Source organism: Chamaea fasciata, unplaced genomic scaffold (genome assembly GCF_029207755.1).
Source record: "Chamaea fasciata isolate MVZ Bird 193981 ecotype frontalis unplaced genomic scaffold, bChaFas1.0.hap1 SCAF_6, whole genome shotgun sequence".
NCBI classification, from domain to species: domain Eukaryota; kingdom Metazoa; phylum Chordata; class Aves; order Passeriformes; family Sylviidae; genus Chamaea; species Chamaea fasciata.
This window is the reverse complement of record NW_027094091.1, coordinates 18,219,505-18,241,912: the sequence shown is the minus strand read 5'-3', so window position 1 is coordinate 18,241,912 and position 22,408 is coordinate 18,219,505. Positions and strand designations below refer to the sequence as shown.

Below are 22,408 nucleotides of genomic sequence, written 5' to 3'. Positions count from 1 at the left end.
TTTTTTTTCCCCAAGGAACCAATAGCATCTTTGGTAAGCTGTTAAAAAGTGCATACTGGTAGTAAATAGTAAATGTTACATAGAGTGGTTTACTTGGGAAGCCTTGTTGAACATGTAAGCTCCATAACTGTGAGGTTAGAGTTGCAAGTGCTGAAGCCATCCTGCTCTTCAGATTGTTTCATCAGAGCCAGCCTGGAGGTTGTAGCAGCCTGGCTCCCTATTTTCTAAGCATATTCAAACAATTTTAGTCAAAACCCACCAGAGGCAGTGGACATCATTCCTTATCTTCAGAGAGAGTTGTTCAGTCCCTTATTGCATTATTTCAGAATCAGTTCTGCAGTTCATGCACACATAATTCTCAAACAAGTAGTCTTCTGCTTAAGATGATGGTCTCACACTCAGAAACATATTTTCAAGTCTTTGTTGTGAGCTAAACTTTACAGCACCTCTTTTTTTTTCCCCCTAGAACCATTATGAACAAGCACTTTTAGAAAAAAAGTAGTAGTTTTAAATAAAAAATCATGTCTTGCCAACTGTATAGAAACAGCTTTGCTTTCTAGATTTTTTGAGGGGTTTTTTTCTGCCTGCCTATCTCTAGCTTTACACTTGCTGTCAGTTCTTTTACTCTCAATGCATGCTCAAATCAGAACCTAGAAGGAAAAAGAACATTTGTTTCTAAATGGTTCTGTCCAAGAAAATCCCGTAATGGTGTTTGTATCATTCATTTTCACTACATTGGCATGTAAATGCTCTGAAGAAGAACAGGGAACATCTTGCTTCCTTTAGGGGCTTTCTAAAATACTTGTTGGAGACAGTATGTGACATCTGCAACATCATGAAACATCTTATTGTCTATTTCTATTACAAATTAAATCAGTTTAATAGACAATAGGAGGAAGTAATGTTCAAATTTTGTTTCTTAAGATAATATTGTAACAAATTGCTCAGGGTTTGATTTATTTTGTTGTTTCTTGGTGTTTTTTTGTTTGGTTTTGGGTTTCTCTAGGCAAGCTGATGATCTATAATGGCCTTGAAGATTTTTCTCCTGTTTCTTAGGAGGGACAGCTTTATCAGTTTTATTACAGGATTATCCATATCAGTTAAAAACAGAATTGCTATCTATGCATACGTATAATATAGAGAGGCACAAATGGAGAGCAAGTCCAAAAGATGTGGAGAAATGTCACTTAGGCATAACCAAAGATAGGATGAGATCTAAGTGAATAACAGAAATTAAGACTTCTTGCTTACTAACTGGTTCTTTAAGTATCTTAGATTTAAATGTCTGTTCTTTCTCTACTTCTAATTCCATTTGGAAACAGGCTGTTTTACTTTTCATGGGTTATTTGGTCCAAGACTGTAATGTATTTAACAGCAGCAAGTAAACTTGTGTTCAAGGACTGAGTGTTTGTGTTAACTTTTGTGTTAATCTGTTGTGTGATTTATATGTTTGACTGTAGGAATGTGAGCTAATTAATTAGTTTCTATGCTTTCTCTCTGTCAGATTAAGAAAGATTGTATTTTGCAGATGGTGTGCAGGTTCTCGAATTTATATATGCTTCCAGTGGGGAAAAAACAGGAATTGTGAAGAAATTTGAACAGTTTGAAAACAGAGAACTTGAGACAGTCAGACAACATCAGATTGATTATCCCATGTAAGTATAGGCAAGTAACTGAACGGGGGCTGTATTTGGTTTTAACACTATAGAATGTACTTAAACTCTTGGCCTATACCACAAATTAAAGGAATGCTGCCTACTAATTTGAGAAAAGATACCAAAAAAAGCAGTTTATTCTGTTTCCAGTTTTGCACAGGCTTAAGCTGAACCTCGGGAAGATACTTACAGTATGTGTTTGTGCAGTGCTGTGTAAGAGATGCCACTCGAAGGTGTAACTGAATGGGTTAGGTACAGTTAGGAGGGTGAGGTAGCTGTTACCTGCTGTCATGATCAGACTGCTGTCTCATAACTGACTAGCCTGGGGTTCTCTGCATTACAAACAGATCTAGATTTCTAGCATTGTTTGCAGACCAAGTGCAGAGTAGGATTTCTTGCAAGGGCAAGCAGCATGAAGCAGCCTTATCCCTATAAATTCACACTCTAGTTTATTTTGCACCTGACAAGCCTTAGTGATAGAATCCTCTGCCTAGATAAGTCTTCCAGCTTGAGCTCACTCCATTTCCTTCTACCACTGCTGTGTAAACGCTCCTATTTAGACAGGAGAGTTAGACTCCTTAGCCCCTGCACACTATTCAGTTACAGAGGAATTGCTCTTGTAAGGTCATCTTACTCTGCTCTGGTCCTCCTTCCCAAAACTGTCACAACTCTCCAGTCATATTTTGCAACTTCAGGGGAAAAGATATACATAAATATAGGCCCCTTCCACCAGATACTTTCACCCTGGCAACATTATTACAGTAGGAAATGATTGCAGGAACTGGCACTTGCCTGCTGGTTTGCATTTGTCCTGTAGCCCCAAGAAGAGTGCCAAGAAGACTTGCCAGAGAGCATAGGTTGCATGCAAATTTCTTGCTCTCAGACCATAACTGAAGCCATAGATACAGAGCAGTTTTTAGCTCCTGTTGTCTTCTGGATGGGTGGACAGCCTGCTGCTCTTTGCTCACCAACAGAGTTGCATTCTGCTTCTGGCACTGAGGCACTCAAGCTCTGGTTTAGAGTATATGGCATGAATTTATGCATCTTTTTATCTGCTCCACATAGTCCTTGCCTTCAGGTGATGCCTTCAGTGTGTATTGTGGTTGTGTGACAGCGTGAGGTAGTTCTGCTAGAAAGAGGAAGAGAATTCTTCTCTTCAGTTCTTTTTCAGTTCTGTGTATGGTTCCCCACTGTACAGAAGGTCAACAGAAGTAGGTGGATCTGAGATTACTTGTTTGACTTCAGTCAGGGATTTGTAAAGAAAGATAGCCCAAGATACATTACTGTCATTTGAGGTGGCTACCACTGGAGAGCCTGCAGCAAGAACAGACTGGGACTGTAAGGGACTGCTCACAGTGTTTGGCATTCTGCACCAATGGGGATATGAAATGAGTCAACATTGTCCCAAACTCTGTCCCAAGAAATGTGTCCAGAACAAACACGGTCTCAGACTTGCAATCAAGGATTAAATGGAGACTGAGCCATTTGAGTTTGTTGTATTGGCAGAGATGAAAGTTGAAAAGAGCAATATATAAGCATGAACACACAAGCAGTATTTCTAGAAGCACAGTGTTTGCCTGTAGGTCCTAACAATCAATATACAAGTGATTGTCATTTACAAACCTTTCTATCTCACCCATGTACCATCTCTGGAGAAAATGGTGTTATTAGCAGTTTGAGGCATAGTTTCCATTAGGGAAAACTTCCTCACCCTTGCGTGTTTTTTAAAGCAGGAAAGCAGGTGTTGGGCTTTCAGATCTACAGTGGTTTAGTTTAGGAAAAGATACAAGGCACTCATGTTAAGCAATTTTTTGAGAGAGAAGCAAGGCAAGCTGACCCAATCTTTAAGTGTTATAAACAAATATTGACCATTTTTATTAATTGTAGAAATGCAAAAACTATCTCTTTCTAAAAGTCACTGAGAAAAGTGAACTGTTTCATCAGATATGATAATAATTATAATGCTTTGCTGAATTGTACATAGGAGATACAATTTTCAAAGTCATTCAGCATTGACCTAAGTGCTGTAGCGATGGTACAGAAATAAGTGATCAAACTTCTGTTAAGAGCATGGAAGCAGATTTAGTCTGGCACAGAGGAACTCCTTAAAATTAGATATTGTGGTATAAATTCTGCTTTTAGTGCTTCAATCAGGTTTGAACAGAAATTTCTAAGTACATAGTGCTGTTGGTATTTGGTTTTTATTTTGCACTGTTCCATAGTTTGCAGATACTCCACCTTTATTTATCCTGTGATACTTTTGTGACAGCTATTCATACCTATCTGTACTGTCCAGAGGATGGATTCATTTTTAACTGCTTCTTCCAAGCATATTTTCACAGTTCACTTTTAAGTATAGAAGACAGAGATTATAGTTTTTACTGGCTTCAGCAATCAGGACAGCAAGACCATGCATCTGGGGATTTGGTACTGTAGTCTGTATGTGGGAGGTTGGCTCCAATTTGTCTCGGTTGTGTTTTCAGTTCCTTGGTGTGATGTAGGATCTGGAAGTAGCTCTGACCTGGCATTCTGGAATTGATTCAGATAACGCTTCCTTACTCTCTTCTCCTGTAGTTACCATGAAAGTCTGCGGTTAGAGATCAAAGATCTAAGAGTCTTAAGTGTGGTTTTTCTGAAAGTTTTTGGCTGCAGAGGATGTGTTCTACTCTGAAGATTACATGTGTGACACAAGTTTCCTAAATTCAAGTGAAATGCATGCTTTTCAAATTATATAGAGAGCTTTCTCATCAGGAGTGGATTTTTTTTGTTTGTTTTTGCTCATACAGGTTCACTGTTTCAATCTGGCTATATCTACTCCATCACTGTGAAAAGGATCTGTGTGGTATACTCTATTTTATTGATTCAAAAGAAATGTATGGTACTCCTGCTGTGTTTCTAAATGAGGAAGGTAAGGGATATTATTAATGGCTTTCAGAAAAGATCTAATACAGTCTTTATCCATCTGTGCCTAAGAATAACATTTATAAAAATATATTATCAGACCTATTTTGTGAAATTGATCCCTTGCAAAATGCTTCTTTTTGATTATAGTGTCTCAGTAGGAAAGTAGCTACTAAATGAAGAGGAGAAAAATGAGTAGTTGCATAGCACCTAGTCTTGGCTAACTTCAGGAAGCGTCTGATTTGTCAGGAGAATAGCCTGAATCTTACAGCCAGGAACATACACTTGAGATTAAACAGTCTTACCTCAATGAACAAGCTTTCTTATTATTACTGAAGTGTTATTTTAAATTGACCGTAATTTGTATATATACAACATGAAAATTTTTGATAATTTGAAGTAGCCTCAGAAAAAGTCAAAGTCATTCAAGGTCTTGCCTATATTGCGACCTTCAAGAACTCATCTGTTTCCCTGATCCAGAAGAAAGTTCAAAGGTAGCACTGTCTTAGTCTTGCAACAGTTGCAGTAGGAGTCTGTACTTGTCAGAAGAGGGCTGGGAGCTGGCTGGCAGGCTCATAGAGGAAATAAACATGCAGAGTTTTAAAAGTGCACACTTGGCATTCTCATAATGCATTTCTTTTCCTCCTTCTTTGCCAGTTTGACAACTGGCCTCTTCCTCTCTGTTATCTTGGTCATTTTCATTTTCTCTATCATGTAGCCAATTTCAAGAATTAATTTATCCATTATAAACTAGATCCTTTTCTTCGAAGAACAGAAAAAAAAATAGAAGTTATCAGCTTAATGTGATATTTGCTTGGTGAGGTTTTAGGGCCAGTTTTATTCTCAGTGTTAGACTAGATTATCATAATAGCCTGTTCTGGTCTTGAAAGCTCAGACCGTGAGTGTAGCTTCTGCAGGTCCAAGAAGTGGAGGGTAGAGTCATGTACTAATCGTTGCAGTCAGGTGCCACCGGTTGAGTGCTGAGTGGATGCCATCGTTTACTGGTCCCTTCTGCTGTTTACTGCAAGTCACAACTGCTGTCTGATGTTTGAGATCAACTGTGACAGCTTCCCTGTTTGCCGTAGGTTTAGTCTGTTTAACCCTGGTTTTCAGTCTGTGGTTTCATGTGGCAGCCTGAGCATCAGCATCTGAGATGTGTAACTGAAATGTGGAGCTCTGTCTGTAGGACTCTCTGAGAGCTGATGTATGGTTTGGTGAATGCCCAGATTTCTGTTGTTGGTGATGAAGGACAGAATCACTGTGAATAACGTTAGTAAACCCATTCTCGCTGTTAATATTTCTGTCGTGTTTATTTCCATTATTGTCCTTTTTTGCTCTCAGGTTATGTGCACATTCAGATGCATCTCATGAGAGGGGATGACCTTGCAGTGAAAAGCAGCTTCAGCCTTCCTCTGAAGCAGTGGTTTCGACTGGATCTCTCCTTTAAGGGTGGACAGGTATGCTTGCTACTGAGTTACAGGTTCAAGGCTGAGATCTGTATAATTTGATTATGCCTCTGACAAACTCCTTAATAGCTGAGGCTGAGAGAAATACTGTAAATTGTACATGCTCACATATCAAAAGAATGAAAAATCTAAAACTAGAAGTTGTGAGGGGGTGTTCAGACCATTCAGCTTTGGGAAATCAACTTTGATTGATTGAGTTGGATTGAGTGCACCCTCAACAAGTTTTCCAACGATACCAAGCTGTGTGGTGTAGTTGGGATGCTGGAGGGAATGAATGCCATCCAGATGGACCTGGACAGAGTTGAGAGGTGGGCCCATGTAAACATTGTGATGTTCAGCAAGTCCAAGTGCGAGGTGTTGCACCTTGGTCAGGGGAATCCCAAGCACACACATGGGCTGGGCAGAGAGTAGACTGAGATCAACCCTGGGGAGGACTTTGGGCTGTGGATCAAGAAGAATCATTGAATCATTAAGGCTGGAAAAGACCTCAAAGATTATCGAGTCCAACCTTTGAACAAACACCACCATATCAATTAAAACAGTCACAGTACTTAGTGACCTCAACACTTCCAGGGATGGTGACTCCACAATTAACATGGGCAGCCTGTTCCAGTGCTTGACAACCCTTTCAGTGAAGAAATATTTCCTAACATCCCATTTAAACCTCCCCTGGAGCAACTTGACACTGAAGTAAATGTACCCTATAACATTTCTTTTATTGTAATTAATATTTTGTGCTCTTTTAGATTGAAGTAAGCAGTGTTGGGAAGAATTTAAAAAGACATCATCATCAATCTTTTACGTAAGCACCGTTTTCCTCTTTGTGGAGTAATTGTGTGTATATATTCAGATACAGAGAATGGAAGAAGGATAGCACAAGTTTGTAACTGAGATTCTGATTGATTTTGATAATGTCTGTGGTCTCTTTCTGCACTATGCTTTCAAAACCAGTTTGTTTTACTGTGCTTACATAAAGCAGAAGCTGAATATTTTTGTTAATGCTGTGAGTTAATATGGTGCATGATCTAGTACTAGAGTCTGATAACCCTCACTAAAAACTGATTGGCAGGTCAGTGGCATTAAGATCAGTCTTCAAATGAACTTTTGGCCTTATTGAAGTCTAGTTTTACTGTTGCTGTGAGAGGTAGCGTTTCACCAGCGAAATTGTTACTTGCTTTGCTTAGTTTGAGAGCAAAATTGCTACCAAAAGTATTCATACTCTGTCCTTTATTCTAAGCAACTGAATATTTTTTAAATGGATTTTTAGTTGTTCTCTTTCGCTCTCATTTAAGATGGACTCTTTCTCTTGCAAATAATTAAAAAATGCCACTGTTAATAAGGGAACTACATAACAGTGAACTGCATGGCAGACTTCAGGATTGTTCCTTCTCTGCTATGCTTTAAATCCAGAAATTGATAAGTTGCATATGATAACTCTTGGAGACAGATAACTTAAATTTTCATATGCTGATTTTAGAAAAGTGAAAGAGAAAGGTGGAACTGAAAAAAATTAAGGTTGAGTAATGATGCATAAAATATCAAAAGATACTTACAGGTCAGAAAAATAAAACACCCCGCTGGATTAATATGTTTTTAGACAAGGGTTTTGTTGAATTTACTCCATGACTTATCATGCTAAATTGCAGAGTCGATTTTGAGAATAAACAAATGACAAAAGAAAAAGATATTTGCAGTGTGCTTAAGACTGTCAGTTGCAGAAATTCTGAGAAATACTGATTTCTCTTTCTTCTTTCACAGTACCTCTAGATAGTCAGCTTACTTCTCTTTCATGTTCTCAAGTTTTAGGGAAGATTTCTATTATGATGACACTGCTGGATACTTTGTTCTTGGAGGCAGTGGGTACGTAAATGGTATTGAAGCGTTCTTTGGACCTGTGAAATACTATCGCCTCAATGTGTTGGAAACAGAACAGGTAAGTAAATGCACTACTTGGAAATGTTGAAATATTAGCAGCCAACCATAACTATATTTTATTTTTTCAGATGGAGTGTCCATCAAGTGATAAACTAGCTATTTGCACAATGGTATCTGGGAACATATGTCATATATGATAATTTTCTGTCGAAATCTAGCAATATTAGTTAGCATTTCAAATGCTAAAAGATAATACCTTGGGAAGTGAGTGTGTAAAGCAGTGTTTTTAAATCTATATTTAATAAGGACATATTTTCAGTATTGCTTTGCTCCCAGAGTTTCTGATGATACACTATTGGATACATTTGTTTAATCTATGGTTTTGATAAAACTGATGATAAAAGTCACATAGGTTTGGTCAATTCTGGAAATTCATCTGTGATTTTTGGATTATGCTGTCCATTTAAGTAGACAGTGGTCTACTGTGGCCAGCATCACGTTGTCTGACATGCTAACATGATGTTCCAGATAAGCTGATTGTAGTGAACAAGCTGTTTCCTTTTGTTATTTGTGTACAGTGCATCTTTCTAGCTGAACATACACAATAACAGATACTGGGGATGACATTTATCCATCATTTGCCTTTTTACAGATTTCTAATCCTCTTCATGACAAAGACATAGTGGAGCAAATTGAACTTTACTACGAGAGATGTATGGACATTCAAGAAATAGTTTATGATTACAGATATATTGTAAGGCAAGGTGAAAAAACACACAGAAATTGTAAGTGTTGATCTATGACATGAATTTTAAACTGTCGTCTTTGGAGACTTCTTTTCTTTAACAATCTGGATATTGATCATCAAAAGTAAAATTAAGTTAAGCAATAACAAGGAAAAAATGCAGTTTGAAAAGTTTAGTCTCATTACTGGTAGCTAGAACTGGGGTTTTGTCCTTGAAAATACTTCTGTGTCATGGAATAAAAACTTAAATCTTCTTGATATATCTCCTCTGATAAGACAGTTGCATGAAGGGACAAAGATATACTCTCAGCCTTTCGCGTATGCTATGCAATAGCCTTTCTTCTATTTCATTTTCAAAATGACTGTAAAGGAAAATGGGTGGATTTCGCTAGAATGTTTCTGCCACAGTTGCCTAACATTCAGTAATTAATAGGTTTCTATCAAAGTACCACTTTGGTGAAACGAGAATGACATAGTTTAAATGTGTGCTGAAAACTAGTTTATTTCTTGTTTGAATTCAATTGAATGTGTTGTGACTGGAGTATGGAAGAAGAAATCTAAATGTATTTGTTAGTGACCTGTGCTAGCTGGGTGAGTTTTTAGCTTTGTGTTAAGGGTGTGCTCTTCTCCATGACTTTGTAATTTACTAGAAATTTATTTTTTTGGTCAGAAACATGTTTTCAAAATCAAAAAGTCAGCTTTCATGTCTTAAATATGTTGTTTTCTCTAGGTTACTATGAAAACTATTACTTGGAGATGATTCACAAATATGGAGAAAAATCCAAATGTGATGCTTTCATGTGGGGAAAAGAGCTCAGGGAAAAGTACCACACTTTGTTCAAATTGTTACAAGAGATGAATTTCAGTAGTCCAGATGGTAATCATGTTTCTTTTATTAAATTGTTCTTAAATAACAATATTGGTTGTGTAGTTTAGTATCATTTGACTTAATGTGTTATACTTCTTTTTTTTTCGTGTCAGCTAACCTAATAAAGGAGTGTTATGTAGCTTATATGTTGAAATATGCTGGCTTATATGTTGAAATATACGTGGCCTATTAGGTAGAAGGAATCATAGAAATATCCTTATGTTTTTAGTTAGTTACTTTGAGAAGGTCTTTGGATTTTTATTCACCCTTCATATTCAATAATACCTTGTGTCTCTAGGAATTTCGTCTGCATTGAGAATACCATTCAACTTGAGAAATAACAGAATACATTATTCTGTCTGTTATTCAGTTTCTGGGGAAATTGGTTCCTAATTTTAACTCGTGCAATAACTGTGTGTCCTATATTTTATTTTTAGTGTTAGGAGATGGAAGTGATGCAGTTGCAGAAGTTGGCCAGAGGATATTTGAGAAGGTTGTGAAAGGTCTGTCCAGTGCCAATGGCCTCAGCAATTTGGGCTCCTCTGTCCCTCTTCTGATGGATTCCAGTTGTTGTGGATACCATAAAGCTTCCTATTTCCTTGCAGTTATATTTGAAACAGGGCTTGGTGTGTCTGTGGATCATATAAAGGTACTATATTTAACATGTTGTGTCTGTGAAATTAATTACCTTTAAAGATAGTTAAGAAATGGGATGATCCATTGAATTAAAAAAGTGAAATGGCCCTCAGATGCTCAGAGGTGGTTAAAGGGATTCTCCCATAAAGCTACTAATAAATACCTTGATGGCAGTGATATCATTATGAAGGCCTGATGGTGGGAATCTCTATCCTGCCCAAGCAGAACAAGGAAATCAGTGATACAGTAAAGACCTAAAAATGGTAGTAAAGTGAACAGCATAGAAAGTGCTGCTTTTCCTAGTCACTGTGGAGCCAGGATTGAGTAAGAGCCTTGAGTCACCCACAGTCATTTGAAGACAGGTAGGAAAAAAGTCTCAGATCAGGCAAATCTACAGTGGAAAGGTTGTGTAGTACAGTCAGGAAAGAATTCTGATTTTAGAGTGTGCAAAAATGTGACCCTGAGTATATTATGGTCAAGTGAGGAAGGGTAACCAAAGTAGAACAGTTTTCTTTTGGTAAAAAGTGACCGTGCTTCAACTGAGTAACTGCAGAGTTTGAGAACTCCTGACTGCTTAGGCAGGTTGCAAATAACTGAAATGTTTCAACGTGCTAGGTCAAATAAAGGGAAGGGGTTTATATGTCAGAGGAAGAAGGCAACCCTAAAATTGCCAACAGATATTTAATTGTGATATAATAATGTAGTATAAAACACTCATGGAGAATAGCAGATCTGTCTGTTGTGGTTACAGGATGCTAAATCAGAGGAACCCCTTACAGGCTAATCAGAGACAAAGCTCACCTGCAATTCTTCAAAAACAAGAAACCTTGGACAGGACCCTTTTTTATACCCTAATTATAGAGTATATAGTGCTTATTATGGAGGCTAAGTCATTTCACCATTGGATCTGCCTCAGGTAGTGTAGTAAACAATTTATATATATAATTTAATATCCAGCACGGATGGGAAACCAATGGTTTTCTTACTGTGCCGGTGAAAAATAATAATAATGCTGGAAATTTTTTTTGGCAAATGTGTGATGCATAGACCAATTAACACATACCTTAAAGGAGATTTGTGCTGAAACCTTATCAGCCATAGATTCCATCCTACTAGTCCTGTCAGATCCCTGGAGTAAGATTCTCAAATGCTGTTTGTTAACTTCCATATGTTTCCATATGGAAGAATTCAGTGTGAAAACTCCAGCTGGCATCAGTGGGACTAGTTAAGTCACTGCAGAGTATAAAGAGTGTCAGAGTATAAACAACACCGTAGTAAAATGACATTACAGAATTGCTGCACAGTTAGTGATGACAGAATAAATGCAATACTTGAAAAGTATTTAGAGCCGGGTTTTTCTTTCAAGTGTTTCTGTGCAAACATAAGACATTTTGACTACTTTATGGTTGTGCTTGCTTCTGTAACTGTGTTTACATGATATAGCTAGTATATCAGCTACCAATGTGAACATTCTGTTCCCTGTAAATCTCCTGCAAAGTGCTTAACTTGTGAGATGTGCAGTGAATTCACTCCTGTTTATGTCTGTTGATTTTTGTCAGGGACTGCTGTATAGTTTGGTTGGTGCTCAGGGGAACGAGAGACTTTCTGTGATGAATCTTGGCTATAAACATTACCAAGGCATTAATAACTATCCACTTGATTTGGAGCTGTCATATGCTTATTACAGCAATATTGCAATAAAGACATCCCTGGATCAACACAATATAAAAGGGGAACAGGTAAAAGAGTTATAAGTGTATCTGAGTTTGTTTTCTATGCAAGCTATTTTTCATATTCATATTTTGTGACCAGAAGATTTTTGTCTTGATTTACAAATATTAGCTCATCTGATTCATGTCTCTGCCTGTGGCAGGGGTGTTGGACTAAATGGTCTTTTGAAGTCCATTCCAGTCCAGATCATTCTATGATCCAATGATGGTTACAAAATCCCCCAAATTATATGAAGGTATCATTACTGTGGTTCTTAGGAAGGTGGAATCAAAATCAAAATCAGACTCAAATCCTCAGAATTGTCCACAAGCCTGTCTTTTATTCAAGTCCAAGCCTTATTCTTGGCCCCTAAATCCTCACTCAGATTTTTAGTTATTAATATAGTTGGATGTGTTTATTAAGCAAGTGATCTGCTGTTTCAATAGACAGACATTATGAAGTTGCTGCAAAAAATTAATTGTCCTCTCCATACTTACACCTTTTCTATAATCAAATGTAATGACTTGGCTGTTAAATAGTTATCTGATAAAGTTACAATAAAAAGATTTTAGAATTGGCTGCTAAACAGGAGGTAACACAACTTTATTTGAAAAGAATAGTCAAGGTAGGGTTGTGCTAGAATCCTGGTTTATCAGAAAGCATGGTTATTGTACAAAACTAGAGAGATTTTAATTGCTGAAAAACTGAAAACTGGCAGACTTACCTAAATAAGAGTGCTGTGGGTCAGGTCTTCATCAAGCTTTCTGCCTGCCTTTTTTTAATCTTTTGAAACCAATTTCTATAGAAATTTTAAAACCTTAAAAGACTTTAAAACACTTCTTTATCATTTTTAATTGCATTTAAAACCAAAAGATGGTTTGGGGTTTTTTTTCAGTTGCTAGTATCTTGCCATATCTTTCCGGTGTAGAATGGACTTACAGTTTTGGAACAAACCAGTGAATGTTTTTTACAGTGGATGTAAGAATAGTTCTTAATGCACTAGCCAGCAGAGGAGTGATTAAAATTTTAAATCCAGAACTGATAATGACTTTTTAGAGATAAGCAGGAGATGGACAACATTTTCTTTTTGGTAGCAGATGTAGAAATTCACTGTGAAATTCATGTGGAAGTTAATTTTTTTCTGTTCACCTTCTTTTCAGGCATTTGTCGAAACTATAAGACTGATGGATGACGAACTGCTAAAAGCTCAAACAAAAGAAAATGGTGATGTCTTTATGTGGTTAAAACATGAAGCAACAAGAGGAAATGCAGCTGCACAGGTATAAAATAATAAATTTCGCCGTTCTTGGTGTAAGACACACTCACTAATGTGCATCTGTAGACCATGTAGGAAAGCTATGGAGAACTGTGGACACGTTTTTCTCCTTCCACCTATAATTGTTTCTTTTTTCCAAGCCTGTTTTTCTCATGTTCCTGTTCAGTAATACCCAGTAACCATTCCAAAGCCATAACAGTGATACAAGGCAGAAGGGAAGAGTCTTCAAGTCTTGGCAACCTCCTTCTCTGATCCTTTTCCCTGGCTTTGTATTTGATACATTCCAATTACCGCTGTTGATCTGAGACTAGTAGGAATATGTTGTAATACTGAGCCATTTATATGCATCAAATCTGTCTTATCACTTACCTCTGCACTTAAATCAATCCAGACTTCTATGATACTGACAGATGTAAAAATAAGCCTGGTATCAGTACATTCCACCACTGAAAAGCTCTCTGAATATTCCCGTTAAACAGTTGTTTTCAAACTGTTGAGCGTGAATACTAGATTCTTCTCACATTTGAAATGCATCTAAGCCTGCAAAAGTCTGCCCCTGCAATTCCAGTTTCAATACTAGCATTTATAGCATTACTGTTTAAGTTGTTTTCTTTTAGCAACGTTTGGCTCAGATGCTGTTTTGGGGCCAACAAGGAGTAGCAAAAAATCCTGAAGCTGCAATAGAATGGTATGCAAAGGGTGCAATAGAAACAGAAGATCCAGTGTTAATATATGATTACGCCATTGTCTTGTTTAAGGTAAGTCATATTTGTTGTTTTCACTTTAAAATAACCATTCCTATAACATGATGTTTCTAAGTTATCTGCAGTGACACATGTATGCAAGTGCCTTTAGATTTACTCTGGAAATCAATCAATAGGTATGAAGCTAATGCTGATTTTTACCAGAAAGGCAAAAAAATTTTAAAAAGAGCAAAATTTTAAAAGAAGTTATTCCTAGCCTTATTCAGGATCAAAATACCACCCAAATTGTGGATCCAAATTTTGCCTAAAGTCTTGTCATTTCAAGAATCCAACCAGCTAATAGCATAGACTTTGGTCTAGAGATGTAGATAAAAGTTTGATCCTTTATTAGGATGTTTTTTAGTTCAAATTAAATTATCGCTGCATGCAGTTAGTTTTTCCTTGCTAGAAGCAGTAGATAGAAGATGCTAAACTCTGAAGTATGACCTCACCTGAGTCAAATAAGGTGTATCAGCTAAGTGATGTCATGCATAAGACATTCAAGCACTAAAGCTTAGAACTATTGGTGAGGAACTGTTAGGTCTTCCTCTCATGCCTTTGACAGTGAAAGATTTATCTCTAGAAAATGCTTGCTTAAGTTTCGCTTGTGTTAATTTTGAGCACACATAATCTGTTTTACCTGTGCCTGGAATTATTTTATGTGAACATCATAAGCATGACATCTGTGTGTTTCCTCTTAGAGACACTTTAACATCCTTTTTCAGGAGAGCTGAGAGCTCTTCCTCACTGCCAAACTGTGCACAACCTATGTCCCTTTGAATGCTATTAATTTTTCCTTAGTTCTCAAAATTAAAGATCTACCTGTAAAAATCACTTGAATATACTGATGAAATAATCGTTTCTAGACTGAATCACTGAGATTTTGTAAAGCTGTGAAGGAAGGATGAACACAAAGCTGCTTGTTTTGTTGTAACTGTTTAAAGCTGAATGACACTTAGTAGGTAATAGTATCAATATTAAAAGGCATTTTGGATATGCATAAGTGAATTTTTATCAGCCTGCATTTGTAAGCAATGATTGTTTCATATATCCATTTCCTAGGGCCAAGGTGTGAAAAAGAATATAAAACTTGCATTAGAATTGATGAAGAAAGCAGCAGCCAAGGTAAAATATAATAAATATTTTATTTTAGTAGTATTGTACCAGGTGCAGCAATGAATTCTGATTTATATAAAATGCCTGTTACCATAATTCTGTGTCAATACTGCTTGCTTCTTTCAGTGTCATCACCATGAATGGTGAAGGCCTTATTCTCCCAGCTTGGGAGACTAGACCACTCAAAATCAGCCAAAATTTCTGTGAAAGAAAAATAATTCTCTCTACTTACATCTTTTGGAACTTGATGTTAGTTAAGTAATTTGCAGAGTGAATCTGTAAGGAGTATCTGATCTAGGAGTATGTTTTTGCCTCGTATTCCTGAGCATTAAGGGAGAAGTCCTGGATGTCCCAAAGTCTCCTGGTTTTTTCCCATGGTAGGAAGAAACATTGACAGGTACAAGAGAGCAGAGGAGCCTCACTCCGTTTAATGATCAAGGGCAGCCAGGTTACCCAGGCCATGACCTGGTCCTTAGAATAAAAATGAAAGGGTACCTAGACCTTTAATACATCCATAGCTCTTAGAACCAGAATTAGGTAAATTACTGATTATGACAGTAGGACTTCACTGCTGACCACCATCAGAAAAGATCTGTGCCAGTTCTATGATTCCTTTGAAACAGGAGAGTCTGTCTGTTCTGCTGCGTGTTTGGGAAGGGTTTAAATAAACTGAGAGGCTTTTATGATTTGATCAAAATTCCCTTGATTCAGGATCTGAGGAACAGCTTCCTGGAAGACTCCTAGAGACAGACATCAATTTCCTTACTCTGCTTGACCTCAGATACTTGGGTTCTTATCCTCCAGTGCACATTTTATATACAAAAACAACATCATAATTATTGAAAAGTTTAACAGCTCTTGCATTTTAATGTGCAAGTTAGTGACATTGCTGGCATAATTACAGCCCTGTGTGATGCACCAGTTTATGCAACAAAGTGATGACTCATTGCAACAAAAATAAAAACAGTCTCAGGATGTTCTCCTCTTGAGCCAAGATGCAACTTGGTAATAGCAAGTAGCAGTATCTTAAGCAGCTCGGTATGATGTTAGAGAAATGCATTTTGAAAGCAGCATTACAAAGTTCTGTGTTCATTGCTTTCTATTTATTCTCAAGGAAATGTTCTAGTTTAAAAGAAGTGGGTTTTTTTGATTGCCTTTTTGATTCCCGTCAACCAGTTTCTGGGAGTTCACAAGAATAAGTGTCCTGTTTGTTGTCCAGGGGAAAAATAGTCAGTTTGTTCTTGTCAACAAGTGAAAGTCAGCACATGGCTGAGACTCTGTAGAATAAGAAGACACTGAAGTTTTATTCCTCATTCTATATACAAGGCCAAAGGGAAAAGTAGCGGGGGGGGGGGGGGGGGGGGGGGGGGGGGGGGGGAAGCTTTACAACCCCTAGTCCCAGAAGTGACAAAAAGCTTGAATCAAATGTGTGACCTGAGAATGCTCTTCTCCTTTCCTAAGGGCTTGCCCCAGGCAGTGAATGGATTAGGATGGTATTACCACAATTTCAAAAGAGACTACAGTAAAGCAGCCAAACACTGGTTAATTGCTGAAGAATTGGGGAATCCAGATGCATCATACAACCTTGGTGTCCTATATTTAGATGGGATTTATCCTGGAGTACCTGGTAGAAATCAAGTGAGTAAATATTTAATGGTACTATTTCTTACATTAGGGCCCAATTTAGAAGTTTTTGCCTCATTCTTGAGGTTGCTCTGTTCACCCTAAGTTGGATTTTCATACCTTTTATCATAAAGAAGGATTTTTCTGGGGGATTCAGTCAGATTGCTTAGGGAGAGAGATGTTGCTCAAATATCTCAGTCAAAATTATATGCATGTGTTTGTATTCTTTTAATTCAGAAACAAAACAGGTGCAGATTTTACTCCTTCCAATGACAGCTAGGAAGGATAGTGTGTGCTCTCACATCATGTGACCTTTTGGGTTCTCAGTTTTGGATTGGAAAGTTTGTAGGGAAGGGATTCCAGAATAACTGAAAGTAGTACAACCTTGTCCCTGAACTCATGAACAGCTATGCTACATTCACATAGCTTCTGTGAGCCTCAGAACTGCAGTGAGAGGCCTCCAATCCAGACTTGAAAATGTAACTTGAAAATGTAGCTGTAAAATTTGATACAGTCCTGATAGATGGCAGTATTGTATTTTATTTTTTCTGTGACAAAACCCATTAACATATGTGCACAATAAATTTCTCCCTAATAGGAATGGTCTACTTTATTTATATTTCTTTTAATTTACTTGGTATTTTATGAACAGGAGCAAAAGTATAGTGAGGTAGACTGTAATAAATGCCAGAAGACCTCAGAGCTAAAAAATGTTTCCAGTGTGACTTTTGAGTTCTGAGATCTGGATGTACTCCAGACAACGAGCATTTCTGCTGCCAACAGCAGCAGTGCTCACCAACGTGTGCGTCTGGCAAACACATTTTCCTTCCCCAGGGACCAAAATTCACATTTCAGAGTGGACTGATTATTAGAGTACGCCTAAAAGTGCCCAGGTTTCTTTATTCATCAAAGCCAGTGGCAAGAAGGACTGTGTAGTCCATGCTCACTAATAGAAAGCATATACTGATGTTTAAAAACTTTCTGAAATAAATTACTTGGGATTGTATGCTGCTTTGGTTTGCTTTACAGATTACTGTTCCTGAGGGTAAAATGTGTAGTCACACAGCCTTACTCAATCCAGGTTATCTTTTATAAACCAGTTTCAAAGATTTGAGCACTGTGGTTGTGGTCTGCCGAACATACAGAGAGTTGCCGCTGCTCCACAGCCTTCATTTGGCATCACAAGTGCAAAAGTTCTGTTCTCCAGGATGCCTTAATAATCTTCCTACTAGTGAATAACTTATTTTACTTTTGTCAGTGCATGCAAGACTTTTGTGTTAGGGAGTGTTAGTTAAACATTCAGACACTTTTCTGTTTGATGTTCTGTAATGTTATATTACCTGAATACATGTTTTTCAAAACTTTTTCTAGCCTAAACCCTTAAAAATTTAGAAGAAAGAATTCATTTCATCTAAGTACTTTAAAAGTAGTTAAACTATCTTACCCTCATTAGCCAGCTACCTGTTTTTATTCCTTTGATGAAATGAGTCCTGAGGAAGAAATCTCAATAAGGATTAATAATGCAGAGTTGCTAATTGTGTCTTATTCCTTCACAGACAGTAGCTGCGCGCTATTTCTATAAAGCTGCCCAAGGGGGACATATAGAAGGCACTTTGCGATGCTCTCTGTACTACATCACAGGAAATATGGAAGACTTCCCTAGAGATCCAGAAAAGGCGGTAATGTAAGTAAGGAGACCGTTTGTTAACGGAGAATATATTTCCGATGTGATTATTTTGATTATTGGTGATTTTTGAGTCCCTGGCCTAGATACTTCACAGTGCTTACCTCCATGGCAAAAGGCTCTTCTGCAGTAATATTGGATCTGCATGAGTATGTGTGTTATTTAGATGACCAGTAGATTGTAAGAGATACTGAGTATTCTACTACTTTTTTTTTCCAGAACAACTCTGAGAGATTGTCTCAAACAACTCTGAAAGGTTGTATCTAACAAAGCCTTGCTTTTTCTATTTTATTTTCAAGACATATCGGTGATGTGGTAGAATTGGCATTTTGCATCGAAAAACGGGCAGATAATTATTGATAGCATCTATCAACTTATGTTTGTTTTCTTAAAAAAATCGTTGCTGAGAAAAAAAACATAGGATGTCTCTAATACACTCATAGAGATTAATGGACTTCATGTGCTCAGTCAATCGTTACAGGATTGATGCAGTGACTACTGTTAAATCCCATAGTTTGTCTTGCAGAAGAAGTCAAATGGTGATCCCATATCCTTTTTGTGTTCTTTGAGTCTCCATGAGTTGGGATAACATTACTGGAGCATTACTGTTCATTTTTTGTTTGTTCTATTCCACAGCTGGGCGAAACACATTGCAGAGAAGAATGGCTACTTAGGTCATGTAATCAGAAAAGCTCTCAATGCATATCTGGAACTTTCATGGTATGTTTCTTCTGTTCTCTTTATTTTCTATTTTTTCACATACTTTATGGCAAGATAAAATAATTAATATTGGGCCGTCACCTCAAAGGAGAAAAAAGTAGCACTACAAAAATCAGTTGCAAAACATCCACTGATATAAAGGGAAGGAGGAGTTGACCCAAAATATAATTCAACAATTCTGACAGAGTCAAGTGAAAAACAAGGAGTTTGTAGTGTGAAATAGTTGTATCAGCTGTGGTTCTCATCCCATAATATTTATGCAATGTGCACTGGATTAACCTGAGGAACACCTTTCACTTTTACTATTCACTCTGTTACAAATCTCGTATTTTACCTTCTCTCTTCTGTATATTTCTGTGTAAAGTCTGGCTGCTGGATTAGATTTGTTGGGTTTTCTGTGTATAGTTAATATTGTCTTTTGTGTAAGTATATAATCCAATGAGCCAGTCAAGAGGTTTCAAAATCGTGTCCAGGTTAATGCTCCATCTTAGCAACCTCTGTAGGCATGAGCATCAGATACTGTGTGTGCTAACATCAGACTGTCATATGTGATTAAAACATTGGCTTATGTAGTCCTGCAGCTTCCCTCTGTAAGTACTGAATTAGAGCTTCAGGCTAAGGAGATCTACAAGAAACTGTCAGTGGACCGTTCTGGAGTAACCCATTCCTAGAAGTGTCTTTTTCCTTAGTCTGTCACAGACGTTTCTTCCTAGACTTGAGTCTTCTTTTGAACATGAAAAGGCTCTGTTGATATATTTGTAGCGTGTTCTGTTGTGCAAGCCTGTGACTCTGCCCAGCTCACTTTGCAGTCCTCCGGTAGAGGACAGGTAGAGCATTAAGATTCCAGGAAATCTGGGCTCAACAGCTAGCAGGGAAAATCTTCTGGAGACCTACTTGAGATGCCAGGGTGTAAATTACATAGGTGTAAACTGTTGCACTGCCAATCCATCCAAGTAATACGTGTTCTTCAGTCATTGTTTGCCGTCACGTTTCACACATCTGTCTGTCGTGGTAGTTTGATCTCAAAGACTGATTTAAAGGTCGTAAATGTAGTTTCTTTTCTTAGTGGCCCTTTGAGACTTAAGGATCAACCAATTTCCCAGCTTTCCTCTGAATTCCTTCTGTAGTACCAGGTCTCTCTTGTACTAAATGTTTTACAGGACAGGTACAAGGAATAATTTGTAATTGTGCAGAAATAACTGGATAACAGGAGGTTACACCACCTAGTTCTCTAAGAACAACTGCTTTCACAATATAAGTTGCTTTGCTTAAGCAGCTACTCTTGAAATCAAATGTGTGTTTGACCATATCTTCCCATTAGCTTCCAGTTGAACAAGCCATTGAACCCTGAAACTTGCCATGGTTTTACCTTTGTGTTGTGGAGAAAATCATTGGCAGCACTGCTCTTTAATAGGAAACTTTAGAAGGAAAAAAGTACACCAAGTGGGTTTTTTATTGTCTTGGGATCTTAAAATGACACACATGATTTTAAAGACTTCCTCTTAATTTTAAATGTGTAGTTGTCATAATATAGAGTAGATGAGAGGCAGAGAATATGAAAGATGCTCTCGTCTAGTATCAGAATACTGAATTGCTATACTGCAAATACAATATTAAAATTACTACTTGCTTTACAGTCAGTGGGATGCATAAAGTCCTTAGAGGAGCAGAGACTGTTTTTCTGTTCATATATTCAAATATAAGGACAGACAAATCCTTTTTCAAAAAGCTCCATCTAAAAAGACAAGAAATAACAAGTCACATAAATGAAAGGTAAAGCTTACCAATGAAATACTCAGGTGAATGTTAAAGAGATTTATTTACAGATTTTTTTTTTTTTAATTAGAGTCTTTTAATAGCATTTTATCTCAAATGTTTAAATAGAGAATTTGGCTTAGTATCAATTCTTTCCCATCAGTGTGGCACTTAGAGTAAATGCACACTGGAGCCAGTAGCTTCAATGCAAGAGGGTAAGGGCTGCAAATTCTTGAGATCCAGCATGGATGGTTACACCAAGCATTGCCTGTAAATGTCGCTGTTGCATGGGTTTCCCAGCCTCTTACTCTTAGACTTTGTACCAAAATTTGACTCATAGGCAATTCTTTACATTTTTTTAATGCTTTTGGGGTTTTTTTTTAACGGTAACTAAAATGCATGTTATTTTTGTAAGGTTTTTCATCAATTTATTTTATCTAACATTAGGCATGAAGCTCTGCTGCATTACATTTTAGCAGCTGAAACTGGGATTGAAGTGTCACAGTCAAATTTAGCACACATCTGTGAAGAAAGACCAGTGAGTAAATGAATTCACAACTCATTATCCTGAAAGGAGCCCTTTTTAATGATAATGTGTGCCATTAGTCTCTTACCTGGGATATGAATGAATCCATTATTGTCTTTACAGGATCTAGCAAGAAAATACCTAGCAACTGATTGTGTCTGGAGATACTACAATTTCTCTGTTTCTCAAGTCAATGCTCCATCATTTGGTATGTATAAGGAATTCTTTCTAAATTTTAATTTTACTTTTTTTTTAAATTTCAAAATTTGTGTTTGTCACACCTTCTGTGTGAGTAAGCAAGTTGAGGGAAGATTAATTCCTTCTAATTATACATTTGCTTTTTCATGTTTTGATAGGAATATCAGGGGAGAAAAGGTAATTAAAGTGTTGTATTTCAGCACAGGTTTTCTGAAAATTTCCTTTTTATTGCATTAAATGGATAAAATTTTAATAAAATATAATAAAAAAAGCTAAGCCCCAAGGAAAGGCTAGATATTTAGGAGTCTGAGAAGTTGACTTAAAGTTTAAGAAAAAAAAGCAGTAGACTTTAGGAGGTCATGCTGTTTCGTTTATCAAAGAGAAAATCCGAAAGCAAATATACTTCTGTATCATAATTGAGTCATGAGAAACTAATAAAGGCTAAGGGATTCCTTATCTAATTGATTATTAGTTTTTCTCTTAGGGTACAGAGTTTATCAACATTGGTAGAGCTTACCTTGGAGAACTAAAGGATTCTCTTAAGGTCTATTTGCAAATAAGTTACATTCCTCAGGCCCTGAATTTTACAGCATCTGTGGCTTCAATAGCTAAGTCATTTTGGTGCCCCTGAAAGCTTTACTGAATATTTGAAAACATTGATCTGATTGTCTCACAAGAGCATTTAAGTGATTTGTAACAAGCATGTGGAAAAGTGCAGTGTAAAAATAATTCATGCTATTCATTTATATACGCACTGAGGGATATTTAAATGTGTGGAAACTGAATACCACATGGATATAGCCTGAAGCCAGAGGGGCTGACAAACACTGTTAGCTTTCCTGAGGAGTTTGTAGACACCTTAGCGAGGTGTAGTTTGACTGACCCTTTGGTAGACCCACTGGTACAAGCTT

At 37.2% G+C, this 22,408-nt stretch overlaps 1 protein-coding gene across 2 annotated transcripts in view; it reads left to right on the top strand.

The window, feature by feature from the left end:
• SEL1L3 (SEL1L family member 3) overlaps nucleotides 1-22,408 on the top strand; it is a 34,105-nt gene that overhangs the window by 4,852 nt on the left and 6,845 nt on the right. The window contains exons 3-20 of one of the 2 annotated variants that reach the window (XM_066185567.1): nucleotides 1,529-1,655; nucleotides 4,442-4,563; nucleotides 5,898-6,013; nucleotides 6,769-6,824; nucleotides 7,823-7,955; nucleotides 8,550-8,682; nucleotides 9,373-9,519; nucleotides 9,948-10,013; nucleotides 10,116-10,159; nucleotides 11,706-11,885; nucleotides 13,017-13,136; nucleotides 13,750-13,890; nucleotides 14,938-15,000; nucleotides 16,453-16,629; nucleotides 18,171-18,298; nucleotides 18,935-19,018; nucleotides 21,221-21,311; nucleotides 21,423-21,507. In XM_066185567.1, coding sequence (XP_066041664.1) covers nucleotides 1,529-1,655; nucleotides 4,442-4,563; nucleotides 5,898-6,013; nucleotides 6,769-6,824; nucleotides 7,823-7,955; nucleotides 8,550-8,682; nucleotides 9,373-9,519; nucleotides 9,948-10,013; nucleotides 10,116-10,159; nucleotides 11,706-11,885; nucleotides 13,017-13,136; nucleotides 13,750-13,890; nucleotides 14,938-15,000; nucleotides 16,453-16,629; nucleotides 18,171-18,298; nucleotides 18,935-19,018; nucleotides 21,221-21,311; nucleotides 21,423-21,507 — 2,013 coding nt within the window. Of the gene's footprint in view, nucleotides 1-1,528; nucleotides 1,656-4,441; nucleotides 4,564-5,897; nucleotides 6,014-6,768; nucleotides 6,825-7,822; nucleotides 7,956-8,549; nucleotides 8,683-9,372; nucleotides 9,520-9,947; nucleotides 10,160-11,705; nucleotides 11,886-13,016; nucleotides 13,137-13,749; nucleotides 13,891-14,937; nucleotides 15,001-16,452; nucleotides 16,630-18,170; nucleotides 18,299-18,934; nucleotides 19,019-21,220; nucleotides 21,312-21,422; nucleotides 21,508-22,408 lie in introns of both variants that reach the window. The other variant, XM_066185566.1, reaches the window with a different exon arrangement.